Consider the following 19,177-nt stretch of genomic DNA (forward strand, 5'->3'; position numbering starts at 1 on the left):
GTCTATAGCAAAGTTTTGATTAGATTTTTCTTGTTACAGCATTATGATATGCCCAATCCTACATAAAACTCACCAGAGAGCCAACGCTTTGCCTGTGGACAGTTTCCCTGCCAAAGAAAAAAAATAATAGAAATCACCAATGCAAAGAGAAGTTAGGAATAATTTGACATGCCTAAAATCTCACAGAATTCAGTAAGATTTATTCCATGCAACATAGAATGAATAACTGCAATATTGACCTAGTTCACACAACATGCAAAAGAAACGTATCTTTTTATCTATAATTTAACAGAAATTGTATTTTGCAAACTACAGTTTATGACTTAGTGCTGTGTCACTCCTGTTGTTAGTCAACAAACCATGGTCAAAACATTTTATGGTTTAGAATGGGAAATAAGATACTATACCAGGGGTGTCAAACTGCCGGCCCACGGGCCGGTTTCATCATACCGGAGCCGCGCCCATCCCATTGCCGGCAATGGCGAAAAAGCTCTGATACGTTGCGCGACATCATGTGATGTCGCGAGTTTGACATGTCTGTACTACACTGTCATATGACATGACTTTTAAGCTTTTATATAAGGCTGATCTATATGGCAGAATTGAAATTCTTGGATTTAAACAATCATTGACACCAATTATTTTAAGATGTAAGATTATGATTCTTTGATTATGTTCACATTACTTGTTATACCATGTTTTACTCGGCCATAGGTTACTGAACAGACTTCAACCATCTGCGTTCCCATATGTTAAATCTGAATTGCCAGATACACAGCCAGGATACTGCTCCAGGCTCCAGTGTGCCCTCAAATATATTCTTCTTTATTTGAATATTTAAGTTTTAAAAAAGAAGTATAAGAAGTTTGTATGCTAAAGTGAAAAGTCTCACCTACCAACAATATCTTTCTCTCTAAAAAATGGTTCAGGACTCCATATGGGAATCACTAGCTTTCTTTGAAAATAAAAATGTACTTTGTTTGGAAATGTGTCCATCTGCCCTGCCCCAACCAACAAGTTGGGAAAATGGCATTCTAGTAACTCAGTTCTTAAACGGTTCATACAGCCAGCTCACTCACACAATCCAATTACAAATAGCCACGACCCAGGTTGAAAAGCCCTGATCTAGGCTGCCCAACTGCCAATGTCCCTGGGAAACTTACAATTAAGGAAAAAACTACAAAATGCAAAAAAGAAATCATAAATGTCCCCCTAAACAACATATAATTAAAAAGTTTATCCAATAGGCTCCCTTTCATTCTGTCACAAAGCCCTAGGAGAATCTGACCAATCCTCACAAGTACTCCCATTTACTATTTAAAACAACTTTTTAGTTCTTTCTAGACACACAAATCATTCTTCATGTACAGTAGTGACTTAGAGGGTCTGTTATAATTTAATCATCATTGTTCTTATATACTGTAATGGTATCGAGAAAAGGCTTTATATTACCTCAATATGGGCTGTATGAAAATATACTAAGTTTCTTCTAGTGAAGAAACGGGCTACATCCCAATAAATATATTTCTTATTACTTCTCAAAATACACTGTTGTATTGTAGAATAATGAAGAAAATGTACTAGAGACTAGACAACAATTGTACTTTATGGGGTGGCTACTAATGAGCAGCATGCTAGCTTTAAAGAGCTTTGTGAATCCATTTGGAAATATATCTGAAAGGCATTGTTATTTATATTTTGTATTTCTAAACCTCCTTCAAAGAGTACAGAGTGTGTACACAGTACAGTCTTGGTGTGACAGAATCATCTGGAGGAGTGAAATATTGATAACCATCACTAAAGAGAACCTCATTATGCATATTTGAAAATATTTAAATTTGCTTTATACAGAGAGATTAAATTAAAATAAAGATGAAAGACAGCTGGGTGACCTTAGGCCAGTCACACACACTCTCTCAGCTCAACCCACCTCACAGGGTTGCTGTGGAGGAACATAGGGGAAGGAAGGGCGTTTTGGATATGGATATGTTCGCCAACTAAAGCTGCAGAGATCCGTGCTATAAGGGCAACTGGGGGTCAAATGACTAGAATTCTTTATTAAAACCCCGTTTCTCTCGCACATTCTGGGCCAAGAGGAATCTCGCCGTATTTCAACCTTCAGAGCCACCTTCGTGCCCGGCAAGTTTCCTTGCAAGTCTCGGCCTTGGCGAAGTCCCAAGATTTCCAACCCCAGTTCGCCCCTTTCAAACAGGACTTCGCCCGTTCAAAGTGATTTGCCTCGAACTGGCAAGACGCCGTGTCCTTGCCCCAGCTGGGCGTGGATCTTCTGGGAGGCTCCTTAGAAAATAACCCGCTATTCCTCGCACTTATAACCAAGCACCGGCTAATAAGCGAGCAATAAAGACCTCTCCCTCTCTGCTGCCCCCCGCCCCTCCCCAGTGCCCTTGGGGCCGCTCCCCCATCTCAGCCCCTTGGCTCCCAAGCACCGACCCCTCTGCCAGCCTGCCATTCTTGCTCGCGAGCTACCTGCTGAACGGCACAGAGCGAACGGCCGAACACCCGGGTGAAGCAACGAGCCCGGACTAGAGAAACTAACAACATCGCGGCGGCAACAACGGCAAAAGGATGAATTCCAGGGCGCACGCCGGAACCAGGCCCGGCGGAGGCCGGATGCGAGTTGGGACCGACCAACAGTGGCCAACGGTAGAGGGCGAATTAAGCGGGACGTACCAATTGAGGCAAACCGAACCAGAGAGGGAGCGTGGATAGGCTGGATCGTCCTAGAACTAGCTGAGAGATAGAGGAGTGGCTTTGGAGATAGGCGCCTGAAGTGTAGAGTTGGTCCTTAAGCGGTGTGTAACTAATCTATATGGAAAGTCATTTTTCTCTGAAAGCGGAGGGAAAGTCACCTGCGAGAAACAACGAAAGAAGCCTCTGTTTTAAACCAGATGACATCGTGAAACAAGCCGCTTCTTATACGGACCATAACGGAAAAGGAGCAACACATTTAAGCCAAACCTCAGATCTTATGGCGTGTGGGTCTACATAGGCGTCTATGGGGAGGAAATAGGACCGAAACCTCCAGCCCACGAGCCAGCAGCAGAGCGGATAGCATACAATGCGCTGCTCTCGGTACCGATCACTGTTGTGCCCTAGGCATGAGGCTGAGACGGGCGGTCATTAGCATTTTGATTATCATTTCCTTTCCCACCGAGCATCACCCGCCAACAGAGGAAAAAGAGCTGACTCTTCTTAAAGTGGGATGGGAGGAGGATCGGTGTGCTTAGGTGGCTCTCCGAATAGGCGGTGTTATCGCTTGTTTCGCCTGAATTCTGAAAGAGCACTATAGTGTGTCCAGAAATAGCCTGGCTGACACCTGCAGAGGAAAATGCATACAAGACAGTTAAAGGACATCCATGCAGTTGTAAACCCACTTCTTTTTAGCATGTGTTCCACCAAAATGGATTAGAGCATTGACTGCATGGTTGTGGCTGACATTTTGACTTTTCAACCCCCTCCCCCCACGGAGGCCTCTGATGGTGCTGGTAGCAAGTGACTATAGCTAGTATTGGAAATAGCCAAAATGACATCCCACCACACCAAAGTCATGTAAACAGAGCTACGAAGAAGCAGGTGAAAATCTGCAATGGATTCATTGTTGACATAATCAGCAACAGAGAAGTAGTTGTGTGGAATAGCAGCCAAAGTCAGTGCAATTGTTTATTATCAGTAACAGTACTGTCATTCAAAGTATAGTTTATTATTAGGGCATGGGAAATAATAACACTTTCCCACAGAAACCTTCATTTTTCTATGCATCTGTTTGTCACAAAATATCCACAAGCATCCTAGGAACAATGATTCTTAACCCATAATATTATTTATCCAGTGGCCCAACACTAATGCTATGCTATGCTATGCTATGCTATGCTATGCTATGCTATGCTATGCTATGCTATGCTATGCTATGCTATGCTATGCTATGCTATGCTATGCTATCATTATTGCTTCCAGCACTCTCTTCAGAAGTATAGCATCTCAAGCCTTCCTGTGTACTGGGAAAATGCAATAGAAGACATGGATTTTGGTTCCTTTTGCATATTCATAGGCTCATCAAACTGGTTGGCTGTTCTTGATTTCCCTCACTCCCTATCTATGACTCTGATACAGTAATATTGACAGCTCTGCCCCTTTCTCATTTAACAGCAGGCTTCAGATGCTTTGAAAGGACAAGGCAGCCAAGGTGAGTGTTTTATGTCTGGGAACGGAAGAAAAGGCATCAATGTCAGGTAGTCTATTGGTGGAGGGGTGCTGTATTTTTTTTCCCCTTCTTAAAAGTTTGACTTTATATATTTGCAAATGTGCCTTTTTACAGTTTTTTTCTTGTAAATTTATTTTCTTTGTATTATTTTTATAACTATAGTTCTGAGGTTAGCTTTGATCAAAGTTACCTTTGATCATTGGTCGCATCTTATTCGATGTGACTCAAACCCTTATCACCAGATATTTGGAGAGAATATTAAACTGGAAAAGGGTTCACTGTTAGGTACCTACATATTTGTCTTCATTCAGAGGAGTAAAGCAAGGTATGAAAGTGCAAGTAATAATTCATAAAATTAATATAGCCAATGAGCACAAATTAAGAGACTGAATTAATGTATGTCATATTCCAAAGTAATCACATTCTTGGAATCCAATTCAGCAACGAGACTATAGTGTTTTACAGAAAAAGTACTTAAAGGGAGTAGCAGATACATACAGATTACCGAAAAAAAGTACTTTTTCATTTTAGTGTCACAAAATGTCATCATAATACTGATGGGAGCCAGTAATACTTTTTTTGTGACTTTTGGAACAGAAAAATCAATATACAACCTAGATGTAGATAAGGTCCAATAAAATGAACTTTTAAACCTGATAAAATAGATGCATTTGGATCTAATATTCCTTGGACTTGAAATTAGAGAAATTATTTGATATGGATCCCCTGCAGGTTGGGGGTGCTCCCAAACTATCGTTGTTAGCTGGATACCTTGCTGACCCCAGTATTTATGACCATCTATTGTTAATCTATGTTGGTATACAAGATCTGCCCATTTCTAGACATGGCACTGGGCTACAGTAATTCCTATGTTATACTCTCAAGAGGGATGCCTTTATTATAGTATTTGTTGCTGCTATGGAGACTTTCGCTTAGTGCAAAGAAAACATTACTGAATTACTGGCTGACATTCCTTACTGTGCACATATTGCATTTGTGCTAATAATCTACATGAGTGATCAGTATGGTATTAATTCAGCTTCAGCATATTGGGCAGGGAGAGATAAAGGTAGTCAAGCTTGATTTCTGGTAATATCAATATAGCCATGAATAGCTATGCTTTCTTCTGGATGTTTTTCAGTTCTCAATCTAGCTTACACTCTTGGTATTCTCTAGTAATCTTCCATCTGAGTACTGACCACACCAGTAATCTATTCTAAGCAAATTCATGAATAGTTTATGTTTACTTTATTAGTGTTTCAAATTCATTAACAGAAAAGAAATATACATGTGAATAATGCAAGATAATATCAACTTTACCCCACAAAAAGGAGGGAAAAACTTGCAAAATTACTAACAGTTTCCCCCCCAAATGATCATGTTTTCTTCCTGTCCTATTTGTCGAAAACTAATCAAAACACACAGAGAAATAATAATAAAAACTAATGCAAATAGTAAATATCAACAATCCATTTTTGTATATCTGTTTCCAATGTTGTACAGGTAGTCCTCAAAGAAGTTACAAACTTCATTAAAAAAAAGTAACTTCTGGCTGTTTTTCAACTTATGATTGTTGCAGCATCCCCCTGTCACGTGATCAAAATTTAGGCACTTGGCAACTGGCATGTATTTGTGACAGATGGACTCATGTAATCACAGTCTGCAACCTTCTCAGCTGGCTTCTGACAAGCAAAGTCAATGGGGAAGCCAGATTCACTGAACAAGCACGTTACTAATGTAATAACTATGGTGATTCACTTAACAACTGTGGCAAAAAAGATTGTAAAATGGGGCAAAACTCACTTGACAACTGCCTGGCTTAACAAGAGAAAATTTAGGCTGTGTTGTGGCTATTAAGTTGAGGACTACCTGAATTATACTTTTTTACCAGATCCCATGTCCAAGATGTCCAGAAATCTTGATAAATTCAAAATACTAGGGATATATCCAAGAAAATAAATTGATATAGTGATAATTCAATTAATCCCATTACACTGTGAACCTGTTAGCAAAGATTGTTTTCTTCATATTCATCTGCAAGCCTCTCTTTAGGAATGCTTTAAACATACTAACTTGGGCAAGGTGTAACATTTAATCTACAAACACGTAGATTAGCCTGCTCTGTTTTTCTTGCAGTATTTTAACTGTAGAATCCTCAGACCTGATAGTTTGTACACTGACAGTTAATTTCATATGTGTGTTTACATACTAGATAATATATTTTAATCTTTCTTTCTGCTTCAGATTCTTGGCTAATTAAAGTATAAAAACAAAGTTTTTTATTCACAAGGCACCTGTGCTCTCAAAATCAAAAGTTGTATTTTCCGCTCTAATTGTCACTATTTTGCCGGCTATCAATTCTTTGTCCTGAAAGAAGAAAGGGAGATGAATGTGAATAGTATTGCTAATCAATATAATTATATTCCTAGTTCTGTATGTGTAGATGAACAAAAAGGAGAGTTTTGCATTGAAGGAAATTATTCTTTTCGCCCTCATTATGGATCCATAATATCACATCTTCTTAATCGGCCAGAAGTAAATAGTGAGCTAGATATAAGCTTTCTTCTCCCCTCCTCACAGAAAACTGAACACCCATCTTCTAGGAAAGCTAATGCCATGAGTCCATTGCCTGCCTATGGCTTTGGTAACACAAATCAGTCCCATAATGAACAACTACAAGCTAAGAAGGCTAGAGTGGAAAATATTATCCAGGGAATGAATATCATGTCAAACCCAATAGTGTCTGGTACGCTGGAAGAACAGCATCACCAAAATTTTGAGAAAGGAAAGGAAAGCTATAGGCAAAACAAGAGAAAACAGAAACTTCCTCAACAGCAAAGTTTGCCAGGAATTTCCCTAACACGACCTCCTAGAAGCAGCATCTCAGCAGAAGAATTCCTTCAGCTGAAAAAACAGCTCCATGCTTTGCAACATCAGTTGAAGCAACTTGGAGAGAGGCTTCTTCAACATGATGTGGAAAATGATTCTAATCTAATCCAAGAAAGTATAGAGAGAACTATGGGCTTGTTGAAGATGTATGGTGGAAAGATAGACACCAACAGTCAAGTGTTCTGTTGTGATCAACATAAAAATTATTTATGGAACAGCACACCCAGAATAAGAGAGCTTGTGCTGTCAGAGAAAGAAGATATAGGCATTCAAAATTTGGAGGAGAAAACGCTTTCAGAAATATTAAGACAAGAATTAACACAGGTAATGACACATGCTGTAGATTCAGTTTTGAAAAAGATCTTGAGCCTTCAATCTCAGTTGCCCAATAATTCCATAGGGACAGCTGTTGGAAGAAATATACCCAGTAAATGGCTTCCTAAGATTTCTTCTCCTAAAGGTCCTATATCATTAATCACAGAAAAGTCTCCAGGCTTTCCTATTCATTCCACCCAAACAAAAATGGAGAGAAAACCTTGCCAGGCACCAGAGAATTACCCCTTGATCTTGACCTCTGAAGTTCAAAAAAATGGCATTCTTAGTCAAATGCTATTCTGTGGTCAAAAAAGCCATTGGGACAGTCCTCCTCCAAGAATGGTATCTCCTGAGTCTTTAGAAGTGCCATGGCAACCAATCAAACTGAAGTCATCAGGCATGAAACAACAATATCCACCTTCCCTGGGAAATTTGGCTTCTCTTCCTTCTACAAACTCAATGTTTGCTGAAATGCATGCCATGGTGGATGGAGTGTATTTCTCAGCAAGAAATATATCCTTTAGGGGTCTTTAAAACCTCTTTACATAGGGTGGGGTAAAGCACTATCACCATTTAGGATATGGGATACAACTTGTATGCAGCTCATTAACACCTATGTAATATTCTCCAAACATTTCTGAAGTGGTCAGAGTCCATCTTTCCTGACACTTCAAATGAAATGAGGGCTTTATTTGTTGCATTTTATCCTCCTTAAAAAAGTGACACTGCATATAAAAGATTGGGCCTATTTTTGCCAAGGGGTAAGGGACTAAAGGCAATACTTAAGACATTGTTCCCTTTGGAACCTCCAAAAACATTTTGAAAAGTTTATTTCTGCCTGTAGCCACATGCCTTTAGTTGCCATTTGCCAAACAAATTAATAGTGCATTACTTATAAGAAAGATGTTTGAATGCTATTACGTTGATGTAAAGCCTGCACTGTGCTATTTCCATTTACTCTGTAAAATGAATTTAAATGCCTACTTAAAACGAAAGCTGCCACTGCAGATAGAAATGTTATACGATACTGGATTATACTCAAGGCTACTTTTATGGCAATGAGTTAACTGACTTCTACTTTCATCAATCGGATGAAGCATAAAATCAAAAATAGGTCTCTTGCTAGTCTCCATTGCATGGGATTAAGACACAATATTTCCATTATAGTGGCACTATTGGGCATCTTTATATTCTGGCAGAGATACCACCCTTTAGATGCTAGTCTGTATTTCTCCACATGTCCTCCAAGACAGATCCTAGATTTTTTCCTTCAAAGTCCCGCCTGATAACATTGCTATTGTATTGATATAGAATACACCAATAGAAAGGAATCTCATGAGGACAGCATGTAGCATTAATGGGACTGTGCAGAGTATCTGATTTGAGGAGCACAGTAGAATCTGGAGCACACCTGTGCTTCCAAACAGCATCTGCTCCTGAAAACACTTTAAAGCAAAAAAATGTTTTGTTGGGCTTGCCTGGGAGCCATCTGCAGCAGATTTGTAATGGCAGAAAAAGTTGTTTTTAATATAAGGCATCCCCAATAGGTGCTACATATCCTCTTCTATGAATCCAGATAGCTGTACAGCCCCACGTTGGGCAAATAATGTTTTCCTTGACTCCAGTTTAAATCCAGGAAGCTTTGACCCCAGGCCATCTGAAAAAGGCTAAACTGATGTTCTTCTTCTCACGCTATCCCACATCTTCCCTGCTGAAGTCTTATTTTCTAGATATACAGGTAAGCTTAACTTTATTGCTAACATATAACAGATTCTCCAACATCCCTCTCAGCTTAGCACGGATGCTTGTGAAAAGTGGAAAGGTAAGCAAAGATGATGCAAAACTTAAGTACCAATCATATTATGTCCAAGTGTGTACAAAATAATTGCAGATTTACACTGTATATGTGGCCTTTGCTTAATGACCACTTGTTCAGAAACTATTTGAACCTATATCCGCACTGAACAAGTGGTACTAATGACCTCCTTGAAGTTCTGGCTGTTGCAGTATCCCTGAGCTCATGTGATTGCAATTGGCTCATGATTATGACATTGCAGCAGTCTGTGGTCATGTGATCACCCTCTGCATCCATCTCTCTCAGCTTTCTACAAGCAAAGTCAATGGGGAAGCCAGCAGAAAATTTCAAGTGGTGGCCCGTGATGCCCTTACTTAACAATCCAGAGTGATTTGCTTAATAACGGCAAGTTGAAGTGCTGGAATTTCTGTCACTAAATACATGATCACGTGACATTATCCTTTTCTACTGTGTTTCTTAGTGATGGAGATTCCAGGCCCAATTACTTCATTATGCAAGGACTACCTAGAGCATTCTGGGAGTTGAAGTCCGCAAGTCTTAAAGTTGCCAAGATTGAGAACCCCTGACCTAGAGGGAATGTTTTCAGAGGAAGCACATACATAGATATAATACAACATAGTGTCCAGAGAAAACAGAAGTTAGCATATAATGCCATGTTAACTGCTCTTTTTAACAGTTTACTCGCTGTATCACCTCCCAGCTCATCAAGTGGTTCAGCAATTTCCGTGAATTTTATTACATCCAGATGGAAAAATTTGCAAGGCAAGCTCTCTTGGAAGGTATTACAGAACTCAGTGATCTTATTGTTACCAGGGACTCTGAGCTCTTCCGGATCCTTAATGTCCATTACAACAAAGGGAATGATTTTAAGGTGAGACTATATTTGAACAGTATAGAAAAAAGCACCATCCACAATCTCTTCAAATCAGAATACCACAGAGATCACTGTAGCTTACAATTATTATTCATTGAGCATCTGTAATTGAGGAAGTTGTATCACAGCCCTGCATCTTGAAAAACTGATACTGATTACATTCTGATCCTACTATATAGAGACTTAAAGGGTTGAAATACTAACTGAATTATCTAATAAGAGTAACAGATGTTTCTTATTCCAAATAGATTTAATGATGTAGCAGTAGCTACTTAAATTATAGCCACATCATGTGGTGTGTAAGTACTAGAGCAGTTGTTCACGCTTTACAGTCTTCTCTGTGATTGTTCTGCTACTGTCGAATGCACAGCCCCAAATTCATACTGGATTCTTTGTCATATTTTGTTAAGGAGGAGCTTAAGACTAAGTGTATTTTTGTTATTCTGAGGATGGATTTTTATATTATGTTTTTAGATTGTGAACCATACCAAGTTATTTAGAGAAGAGGTACAGAACAGTACATAATGGAATAATTAAATAAGAATGTCTGCATGGATGAGTCCCTGCTTGGCATGATCCTGTTCTGATATCAAACCATAAATGGTTAGGGGTAGAAGGAATTAGGACCAAGAATTGACAACCTATCAGTTATGGTATAAAATTAATGATATCTTGGGGAACATAGGCAGTTTCTGTCAAACACTGCAGTGCAATAGCTTTGCTAAAATGAGGCTGATCATTGACCATACAGGTGTCAAATTAATAAACTTTTCCTAAACTTTTCATTCTATCTTTACAGGTTCCTGATGGTTTCTTGGATGTTGCCAATCTGACCCTTCAGGAATTCTTTACTGCTGTCAGAGCAGGGCGGGATTTGGATCCTTCCTGGAAAAAACCAATTTACAAAATAATTTCCAAGCTTGATAGTGAGATTCCAGATGTATTTAAATCCTCTAACTGCCCTAAGGAATTCACCCAAGATTAATGTACAGTGGGCATGGCATGTGGCTGATTCTACATTCACTGCTGTGTAAGTTTTGACTGCATACTAACACAGCAGTTGAAATCTGAATCAACAGAGAAGGCACGATCAGTAATATTTTATAAATATATGAAAGGGACATCATGTGATTGACTGCAGAAACCTTTTCTGCTGTATCCCTCAGTTTTGTGTTTTATTACTTATTTATTAAACAAACATATTTATTAAGCAAACTGATATAGCTGCCCATCTACCAAAAAGGAACACTGTGCAGCAACAGAATATAGTACTGTACACTAAAAAAAGATCATGGGGCCCCAATAAAACTTGCAATCATTTAACCATCTCCATTTACTCCACCATTGGAGCCATCCTAGATCCAGTGCCTTGGAGAAAATCCAAGTCTTCATTATTTTTCTGAAGGCCAATTGGGCTGGGGCCATTGGTATCTCTGGGTAGAGGCTGTTTCGTAAGTCAGGTGCCATGCAGAGAAGGCAAGCTGCACTGAAGCCCTAGTAGGCAATATTGTTTCATCAAGGATTATTTTCTACAATCCTACTAAATCTCCTTTGAAAGAGAATGCTGAGCCAAGCTATAGCATGATCAGTCAATAGTATGGGCCAATAAATGATAAATGCGATGCATTTTCTTGAAATCTATTGAATTAAATATTTACAAGGTAATACTTCTGTACAGTTATCTAATACATCCATATAAGTTTTATTTTTTTTTCTCAGAATATATACCCATAAAATACTCTGTTGTCTCAATCTGAATGGAATTTAGGCATGCTCTAATTTTCTTTGATGGTCCTAACCAGTGCATTTTTTCTATATATATATATATAAAAAAAAAGGTGCCAGAACTCACACACGTCATACAACCTGCCTTGCTTACCTTACAAGGTTCCATCCAAAAAAGGTGCCGGAACTCTGTTCTGGGTGTTCTATGAGAAAAAAAAGCCCTGGTCCTAACGGAATTTACAGAACCCTTGGCACAACGAATTAGCTACCTTTAGAAAACTAATGTTTTAAAAAGAGGGTCATGATATGTATTATTAAATAGCATCTACATTAATACCTTCTGGCACTCTTTCAAGAAAAAATGTATTCTTATTATGTTGATGTCTGTCATATTCGTGTCTTCATTTCATTCTCAGGCCATGAGTGAGACAACCTTAAGTCCTCCTTGATTGTACCAGGGTTAAAATACTATTTCCCTCCTAATTCTGGCAAAGCTCAAGCCTGAAGTTATGTAACATCTATTTCCCTAAGGAGGGAAATCAGATGACCTGCAGGATTGGAAAAGGCAACACTAGAGGCATGAAATGGATATGTAATGGGGACAGCGGATTTCATGCTGATATAAAAAAAATACTTACTGACTCAAAATGGGTGACTAGAACTTTACCTCAACTGTGGAAAAATACCTTTTGCTTTTACAGTTTCCTTTGTCTGCATCTCATTTCTGGCTCATGTCTTCTTAACTGGAAGAGCTGGTAAGAGTATGTCATCTCCTAGAGATTAGTAGTCCTTGCCTAATTACTTTAATTGGGATCACGTGATCATCCTGCTGAGTGATGGCAGTTCTGGTAGTCCTAGTTGTGGTCATTAAATTAATCATCTGCAGTCATTAAGTAAGACATCATGACCGTGATTTCAGACTTTCTACTTGCGTCCCCATTGACTTGTGGGAAAGCAACTGGGAAGGTGCAAGTGGCAGTCATAGGACACTGTGACAGTTGTAAGTGCGAGGACTGAGTTACCTTTTTCAGCAGTGTCTTAACTTCAGTCACTAAACGAATGGCTGTTAAGTGAAGACAATATGTACTTAAGTTCTCCACTGAGAAAGAATATCAAAATAAGCAAACAGTTTTCATAACAAGAGGGAAACATATCGAGGAATGATCAGCCATTACAATATTATAAACAACTCTCACATCTGCACAAATGTTTCCTGTTTCATCAGCTTTGTCTTAAAGCAACAAATGAATCTTCATCCTTGTTGTTCAGTTGCTGTGTCTGATTCTTTGCGATTCCACGGCATAGCATGTCAGCCCCCTCTGTCCTCTACTGCCTCCCGGAATTTGCTCAAATTCATGTTATTGCGTTGATGACACTATCCAAGCATCTCATCCTCTGCCATCCCTCTCTCTTTTTGCCCTCAATTTTTCCAACACCAGGGTGTTTTCCTATGAGTCCTCTCCTCTTATTAGGTGGCCAAAGTATTTGAGCTTTAGCTTCAGTATCTGTCCTTCCAAAGAACAGTCAGGGTTGATTTTCTTTAGGAATCTGAAGAAGGAAATGGCAACCCACTCCAGTGCCCTTGCCAAGAAAACTCCATGGACAGTAGCATCCTTAAGTTTGTATAAATTAAAGCGATCTATAGTATAGAGTTAATGCAGTATTAGTATCAATGTATTTCCAATGTATTTTTAGGAGCGTGAAAGCAGGACAGCAATCTAAACTGAGCTGATGATACAGGAGAAGGCCTTTCTAAACCTCCCCCCTCCCTTTTCTCCGCACTGGAAACTGAGCAGTGAAAAGAATCAGAATGGAGACAGATTAGGCTTTTCATAAGTCTCATCAAGCTACAGTATTGCTAAATATGATCTTGCTGAAGGTGAGTCACAGTGCAGGTGTGATGCTGAAAGGTTCCCTTTTGCTAGATTTGTGTGAGCAAGCATAGATAAGGTTGGAAATTATATCTGGGTTGTTTTTTGTTTTGCTTTTTTGAGAAAAAACAAAAGAACTTAAGACTTGATGCATATGATTTAATTTAATCATATAATGAATAGTTTTTTAAACTTATATACTGCCCATCTCTCAATAACCCTGGTAGCTCGTAACAATCGGACAAAAATTGTTACAAATTACAATAAAAAACAAAAAGAAAAAAGACAAGCATGATGAATTGAAGGGTTCCACCTTCCCTTGCCAAAAGAAAAGTCAGGATGAAAGGGTGAAAAGTCAGGTCTTCATGGCTTTTCTAAAGAACAGGAGGAGGGAGCACCTGGATCTTGGGGAGAACCTTGTTCCATAAGGCAGGTGCTACTTCAGAGGAGGCATACTTCCAGGATCCTGAAAAATGACATTATTTAATTGAACGGACCCAAAGATATCAAGGATCACATCCGCCAGGCAGATATAGCAGACGGACAGGTGTTCCCTCAAATAACCAGGCCCTATGGCAATTGCCCATTTCCCAAAAGGATAAGAACATAGGAAGCTGTTTTGTATCAGGTCACACTATCTGCCTATCCGGTGCTGTATTATTTAATTGAACAACAGTTTTCTGCAGCGTCAGTTGTTCCCTACATTAAAACTATCACATAGTATTTCATTTAAACTGTGCATTTGAAGTTTGTGCATTTTGCTTCTCAAATTCTCATCCTGACAGAAACAACTGGCTGACAGTAATGTCACTCATGTTTTCTTAATTAACTTACTTCATAGGGTTGTTATAAGAATAAAGAACTATATTTTGAGTTCCTTGGGAAAATGAATTAAAATGTAATAAATCAATAATCTTGCTGGACCTTTGCCTAGTTGCATTTTCTTATGAGTTAGCCGAATCAAAAAAAAATTAACAGACCAGCATTTCTATATTGTAAATTTAACATGGGTTCCATTGTGAAACAAGGAAAGATTATAACGGCCCTAGAAATACTGGATTTACAGTTATTTCTAACTGTAAATAACTGGGCATAAGATTTATGTAGAGTAGACTGCAATTTGGTCAACAGATCAAGTCACCTCAGTCAATCCAAACTGAGGATTGGATAAGAAGCAAGATTAGAAAGAGTTAATACGGTAAATCTCACGGGCTGCCATTGGAAATCAGCAACCAACTATATTGTTTTACTTCGTAGCATAATGAGTAAAAATCATAATTTAACAGGGAGCCCGTGAGGCATTGAAAACTCAAAGGACACCAAGACTCCCGAGGCTGCGGTTGAAATCCCCAAGGATTCAAAGGCACAAGGCCTGCTCCCCCAAACTCTTCTGTGAGGAGTTGCAGGTGTTGGGAGGAACTCCCCCGTTCGGTTCTTCCAGCCGGGATTCTCCTTGACGGCACAGTGCAGAAGAAATAGATCGTGAAGCCAGCTACCAGAAAGAGGTTTTATTTCGAGGATCAGCGTTGAGTGACAATTCAGCTCGAGTCCCCGGCTAGCTAGACAGAGTGATCTTTAAACAGGGGTTTTTATACCCTTTTGTGGTTTCCAAACTTGTCATTTCTGATTGGTAACAAACTTACCATTTCTAATTGGTGAGTTAAAATTTGTCTTTCTTGATTTGCTGGTTTGTGACTATTGTTAGTTCCTTTTTCTTGCCTAAAAGGTGTTAATTACTTTTATTGTTGTGTCCTGATTGCTGCTAGCTGGTTCCTCATTGTGTGTGTCAAGTGTTTGCTGTTTTAGCCTCAGGCTGCTGTTGACCCAGTTTAGTTGGGGTGTTCCTAGATTATTTCTTAGTTGGGCTGGGGAGGGGGTGTCCAACTCTCATCAATTCCCCCATTTTGGGCTATTACTGATGTATCAGTGATTAGCCCAACTGGTTCATATATACGGTAGTGGTGATCAATTTGGCACATCATGAGAGATGTTTTCTTGCTCTGTCCCTTGCTTCTGATGGGAGTTGTGCAGACCTTTAGGCATTTTAACCCTAAAGGTGCTAATTGGCATAGGCAACAAAGGAGGGTTCCACCTATTGCGACTGTGATTATACTAACAATGAGAATTTTCAACCAATGGAAGTCTGGTAACCATGAAAAGAGCCAGGAAAGGTTCCAGGATGACTGGTTGTGCCCAATGTTTTGTGCTAGTTCTCTTAAATGTTGGATGTCACCTTTAGCTTCCAGTCAGGTTTGCATACCCCCCAAAATTCTTCACAGCCATGGTTCTCCTTAGTACATGACCACTGGCTGCCCAGTTTCAAGGGTTGTTTCCTGCCTTAGCTCTTAATTCAGTGCATCCAGGTTTGTAATGTCCAATATGCCAGGCTATTAAATTTTTCTTTAAATTGCACATACTGAGCTCTAGGAATCCCAATCTGGGCTCACCAGTGCAAGATATTCAGGGCTGAAGTTTGGGATTTTTCCTATTGCTTCCTTAGTCAGGGCATATGAATTGCAAATCACCTGAGGGGGCCTAGTTCCCTCCCCCCTGGAATCTGTTGGAAGTTGGTCCCACAAAGCTTTGGTGCAATAGAGCAAAAATCAGCCTGAGGAACTTTACTAAAGGTAGGTGGAGGGGATAGACTCTGAATGGTGTGAATGGTGTATGTGTGCATATGCAGCTATTTCTACAAAACAGGCAATACAAACATTCTGGAAAAGTTTTCCCTCCCACCAGATAGAAGTCCAAGGTGTTCAGTACTTGTTCTATGACTTATTCTAAATGCCATCTCTCCATTAATACATTCAACTGGCTTGTTACAATACAAATGGGGCAAGAAAGAAAAGTTTACAATGAGTTTCCACCCTCCCCCCACAGTCTTAATTTTCTCTTCTGAGGCTTCACATGGCACCACCTTCCTTCTGCAGCTCTCACAGGCATCTGGGTAAATCGTAGGACTTGGGAAGATGTTCCCCACTCAGATTGCATGGTGGCTTTTTAGTGGATGGCTGGATTCAAAACTCAATTCCATGGCTCAAATGGATGGAGGCAGCATCTGGGTCTGTGTGTTCTGCTTCCAAAGGCTTGGGAGAGGGTTTCAGGGCTGAAAGATACAAGAACAAGGTCTCCCCCCGCTTTCTGGGTGGACTCTACCAGGAGAGGCAGACAAAAGGTATGGAGAACAAAGGACAGGAAAAGAATTGGAAGGGGGGTAGCTTGCAGGCAGTTTGAAAAGGGCATTAATACTGCAGTTATTAAACATAGACAAATGGGGAACAACAAAATGAAATGTTTCACCTTTGAACTTGACCATTTGCAACATATTATGGACAAGAACTTGCAACTTGAAAGGAAGAGGAGAAAAAAAATGCTAGGCAGCTTGAGAATGCTGAAAACTCCAAATAATTTTAAAAGCCTAATATTTTAAGGTGTGCAACTTTCCAGAGGTAGGAGAACATTTATTCTAAAATAGACCACATCATTTTAGAGATTGAGAAATGCTTATGTTTCAGAAAGCTTCATAGTAGTTTCACCAGTAAGTGATAGGATAAGAAAAGTAACTTAAGAAAATTATTTCCCCACACAAGCAGACTTGAGTTTCAAAAGGCTCTTGTAGATAGACACACATTTTTCAGGAAAAGGATAGATAAAACACATACAGTAAATGCAAGTGAAACTTTTCCAACAGATAAACTTAAAACAATCCCTCCAAGTAACTTAAGGCTGTTCTTGAGCGTACACAGAGACAGAGAAAAACAAACAAACAAACAAAAACAAACAAACACATTTTTTTTTCTTCACTCTGTTTGTTGGCCAGACAAACAGAGTGAGGTATTTCCTTTTTGTGGCTTATTTTTAAGCATAATTTCTAGCAGAATTTAAAATTCTTTTTCCTTTGGATTTGAAACAGTTAATAGTCACATTTACCTCTCACACAGACTTTGACAAACATATATACACAAAGACAAGAGAACAGAAGTCTTAGTTTTACACATCCTAGTCATTCCCACCATAAATTTCAGATAACTCAAGTTAGGGAAGGCACATATTTTAAACATACCACGTGGTTGCATAGAGAAGAGAGAGAGAGAGAGAGAGAGAGATCACTATTTCTTATTTTCCCTTTTAAGTACCTTTATTTAGCCAAATTGGTTTCCCAGCAAGGCCCTAAGCAAAGTCTATTTTTTCTATACACTACACAGTCAAAGTCTCCTTGTGAGACTTCTTTCCTAACACAGTCGAAGTCTCCTTGTGAGACTTCTTTCCTAACACAGTCGAAGTCTCCTTGTGAGACTTCTTTCCAAACACAGTCGAAGTCTCCTTGTGAGACTTCTTTCCTAACACAGTCGAAGTTTCCTTGTGAGACCTCTTTCCTAATACAGTTGAAGTCTTCTTATGAGACTTCTTTCCTAACAGTCGAAGTCTTCTTATGAGACTTCTTTCCAAACTTTGCTTTGCTTACAGGGCCTTACCAGCTAGTTGCCCAAATCCAATTCTTTCATTCACTCATTCCATTTCATTTTCACACAGTCTCTCCCTTTTCCCTAACAAAAGGTTCTGTGCTCTGGCCAACCCCCATGCTTTCCAGGTTCTGCCAATTAAACAGATCCTTTCTGCGGCTAGGAAAGACCAGAAGCAGCAAAATCCAACTGTGATTGGGAAAAAAAAAGTCTTCTCACTCACCCAAACAGAAATACACACATTTTCTTTGTTCCCCTGGGCTTTAAACTTAAAATTTAGAGGTACTCACCTTCACCTTCTTTCCAAAGCAGCCCTTGAGCTCAAACTCTCAAAACTCCCTTTACTACCCTAGCTCCACATGGGCAAGGCCTGGGAAACCCATCCACAGATACAAGGGGGTCTGCTGCTGGCAAGATGGGGCTTACCAGTCTCAGTCCATTGGAGAGGTTAGCTTGGAGTCCCATCTCGGGGTGCCAAATTGTTAGAAGTAAAGTCTTCATCCTGGTTCATCCAAGCCGGGAATAAATAAGCAAACATGGTGACTGCTTTGGGAAGAAGGTTACAGTTTATTGCAGAAAGATAGTTCTTCAGGAAAGTACAGAGGAGAGAGAAGAACAGAGAGCACAGAGAGCGAAAAGGGGTGAGCACATGGGGCAGTAGGCTTTTATACCCCCTCTAGCCTTGTTTGGAATAGTTTCCTGTTCCTGTGGCATGAACTTTGAGGCTGTTTCTGAGTGTTTGTCTAGGCCTTGATATCTGTGGTTTAATTCTGTTATCATATCCTGCTTCCCAGGTGATGGGGCTGACTCCTAGAGTTTGGGTGGGGTATGCAGATCTTCTCTTTTGTCTTCTTGATTGCTCTAGCTCCAACTTTCTGATGGTTTTACATTTGCATTTGTATAGGGCTAAAGTCTTGCTTGGGGCAGAGAGATAGATTTGGGGCCAAGTTTGGTTTTAAAAAGTCCTTTTGAGGAAAAATATATTTTTCTGCCCTTTTTAAT

At 39.5% G+C, this 19,177-nt stretch overlaps 2 protein-coding genes across 5 annotated transcripts in view; one reads left to right on the forward strand and one right to left on the reverse strand.

Moving 5' to 3' along the window:
• Positions 1 to 2,644, reverse strand: part of LOC120309844 (dihydrolipoyllysine-residue succinyltransferase component of 2-oxoglutarate dehydrogenase complex, mitochondrial-like) — a 22,052-nt gene extending 19,408 nt beyond the window's left edge. The window contains exons 1-2 of the mRNA XM_039347460.1: positions 2,488 to 2,644; positions 74 to 107 (exon numbers count right to left, since the gene is read on the reverse strand). Of these exons, the coding sequence (XP_039203394.1) occupies positions 74 to 107; positions 2,488 to 2,562 (109 nt within the window). The 5' untranslated portion in view covers positions 2,563 to 2,644. The remainder of the gene's footprint in view (positions 1 to 73; positions 108 to 2,487) is intronic.
• An 88-nt stretch (positions 2,645 to 2,732) lies between these two features.
• On the forward strand, positions 2,733 to 11,761 carry LOC120309845 (prospero homeobox protein 2-like). Of its 4 annotated transcripts, none has more exons than XM_039347462.1 (5): positions 2,733 to 4,204; positions 6,467 to 7,939; positions 9,057 to 9,164; positions 9,919 to 10,113; positions 10,916 to 11,761. In XM_039347462.1, exons 2-5 carry the CDS (start codon positions 6,608 to 6,610, stop codon positions 11,099 to 11,101), a joined length of 1,821 nt encoding a protein of 606 aa, XP_039203396.1. In that variant the 5' UTR covers positions 2,733 to 4,204; positions 6,467 to 6,607; the 3' UTR covers positions 11,102 to 11,761. The 4 variants fall into 4 exon arrangements, with proteins under 4 accessions (XP_039203396.1, XP_039203397.1, XP_039203395.1 ...); XM_039347463.1 differs by having other exon boundaries at positions 6,803 to 7,939; XM_039347461.1 differs by having other exon boundaries at positions 2,733 to 7,939.
• The last annotated feature ends 7,416 nt before the right edge of the window (positions 11,762 to 19,177 follow it).

Source organism: Crotalus tigris, unplaced genomic scaffold, assembly GCF_016545835.1.
Source record: "Crotalus tigris isolate CLP2741 ecotype Arizona unplaced genomic scaffold, ASM1654583v1 scf7180000018080.108236, whole genome shotgun sequence".
Classification (NCBI taxonomy): domain Eukaryota; kingdom Metazoa; phylum Chordata; class Lepidosauria; order Squamata; family Viperidae; genus Crotalus; species Crotalus tigris.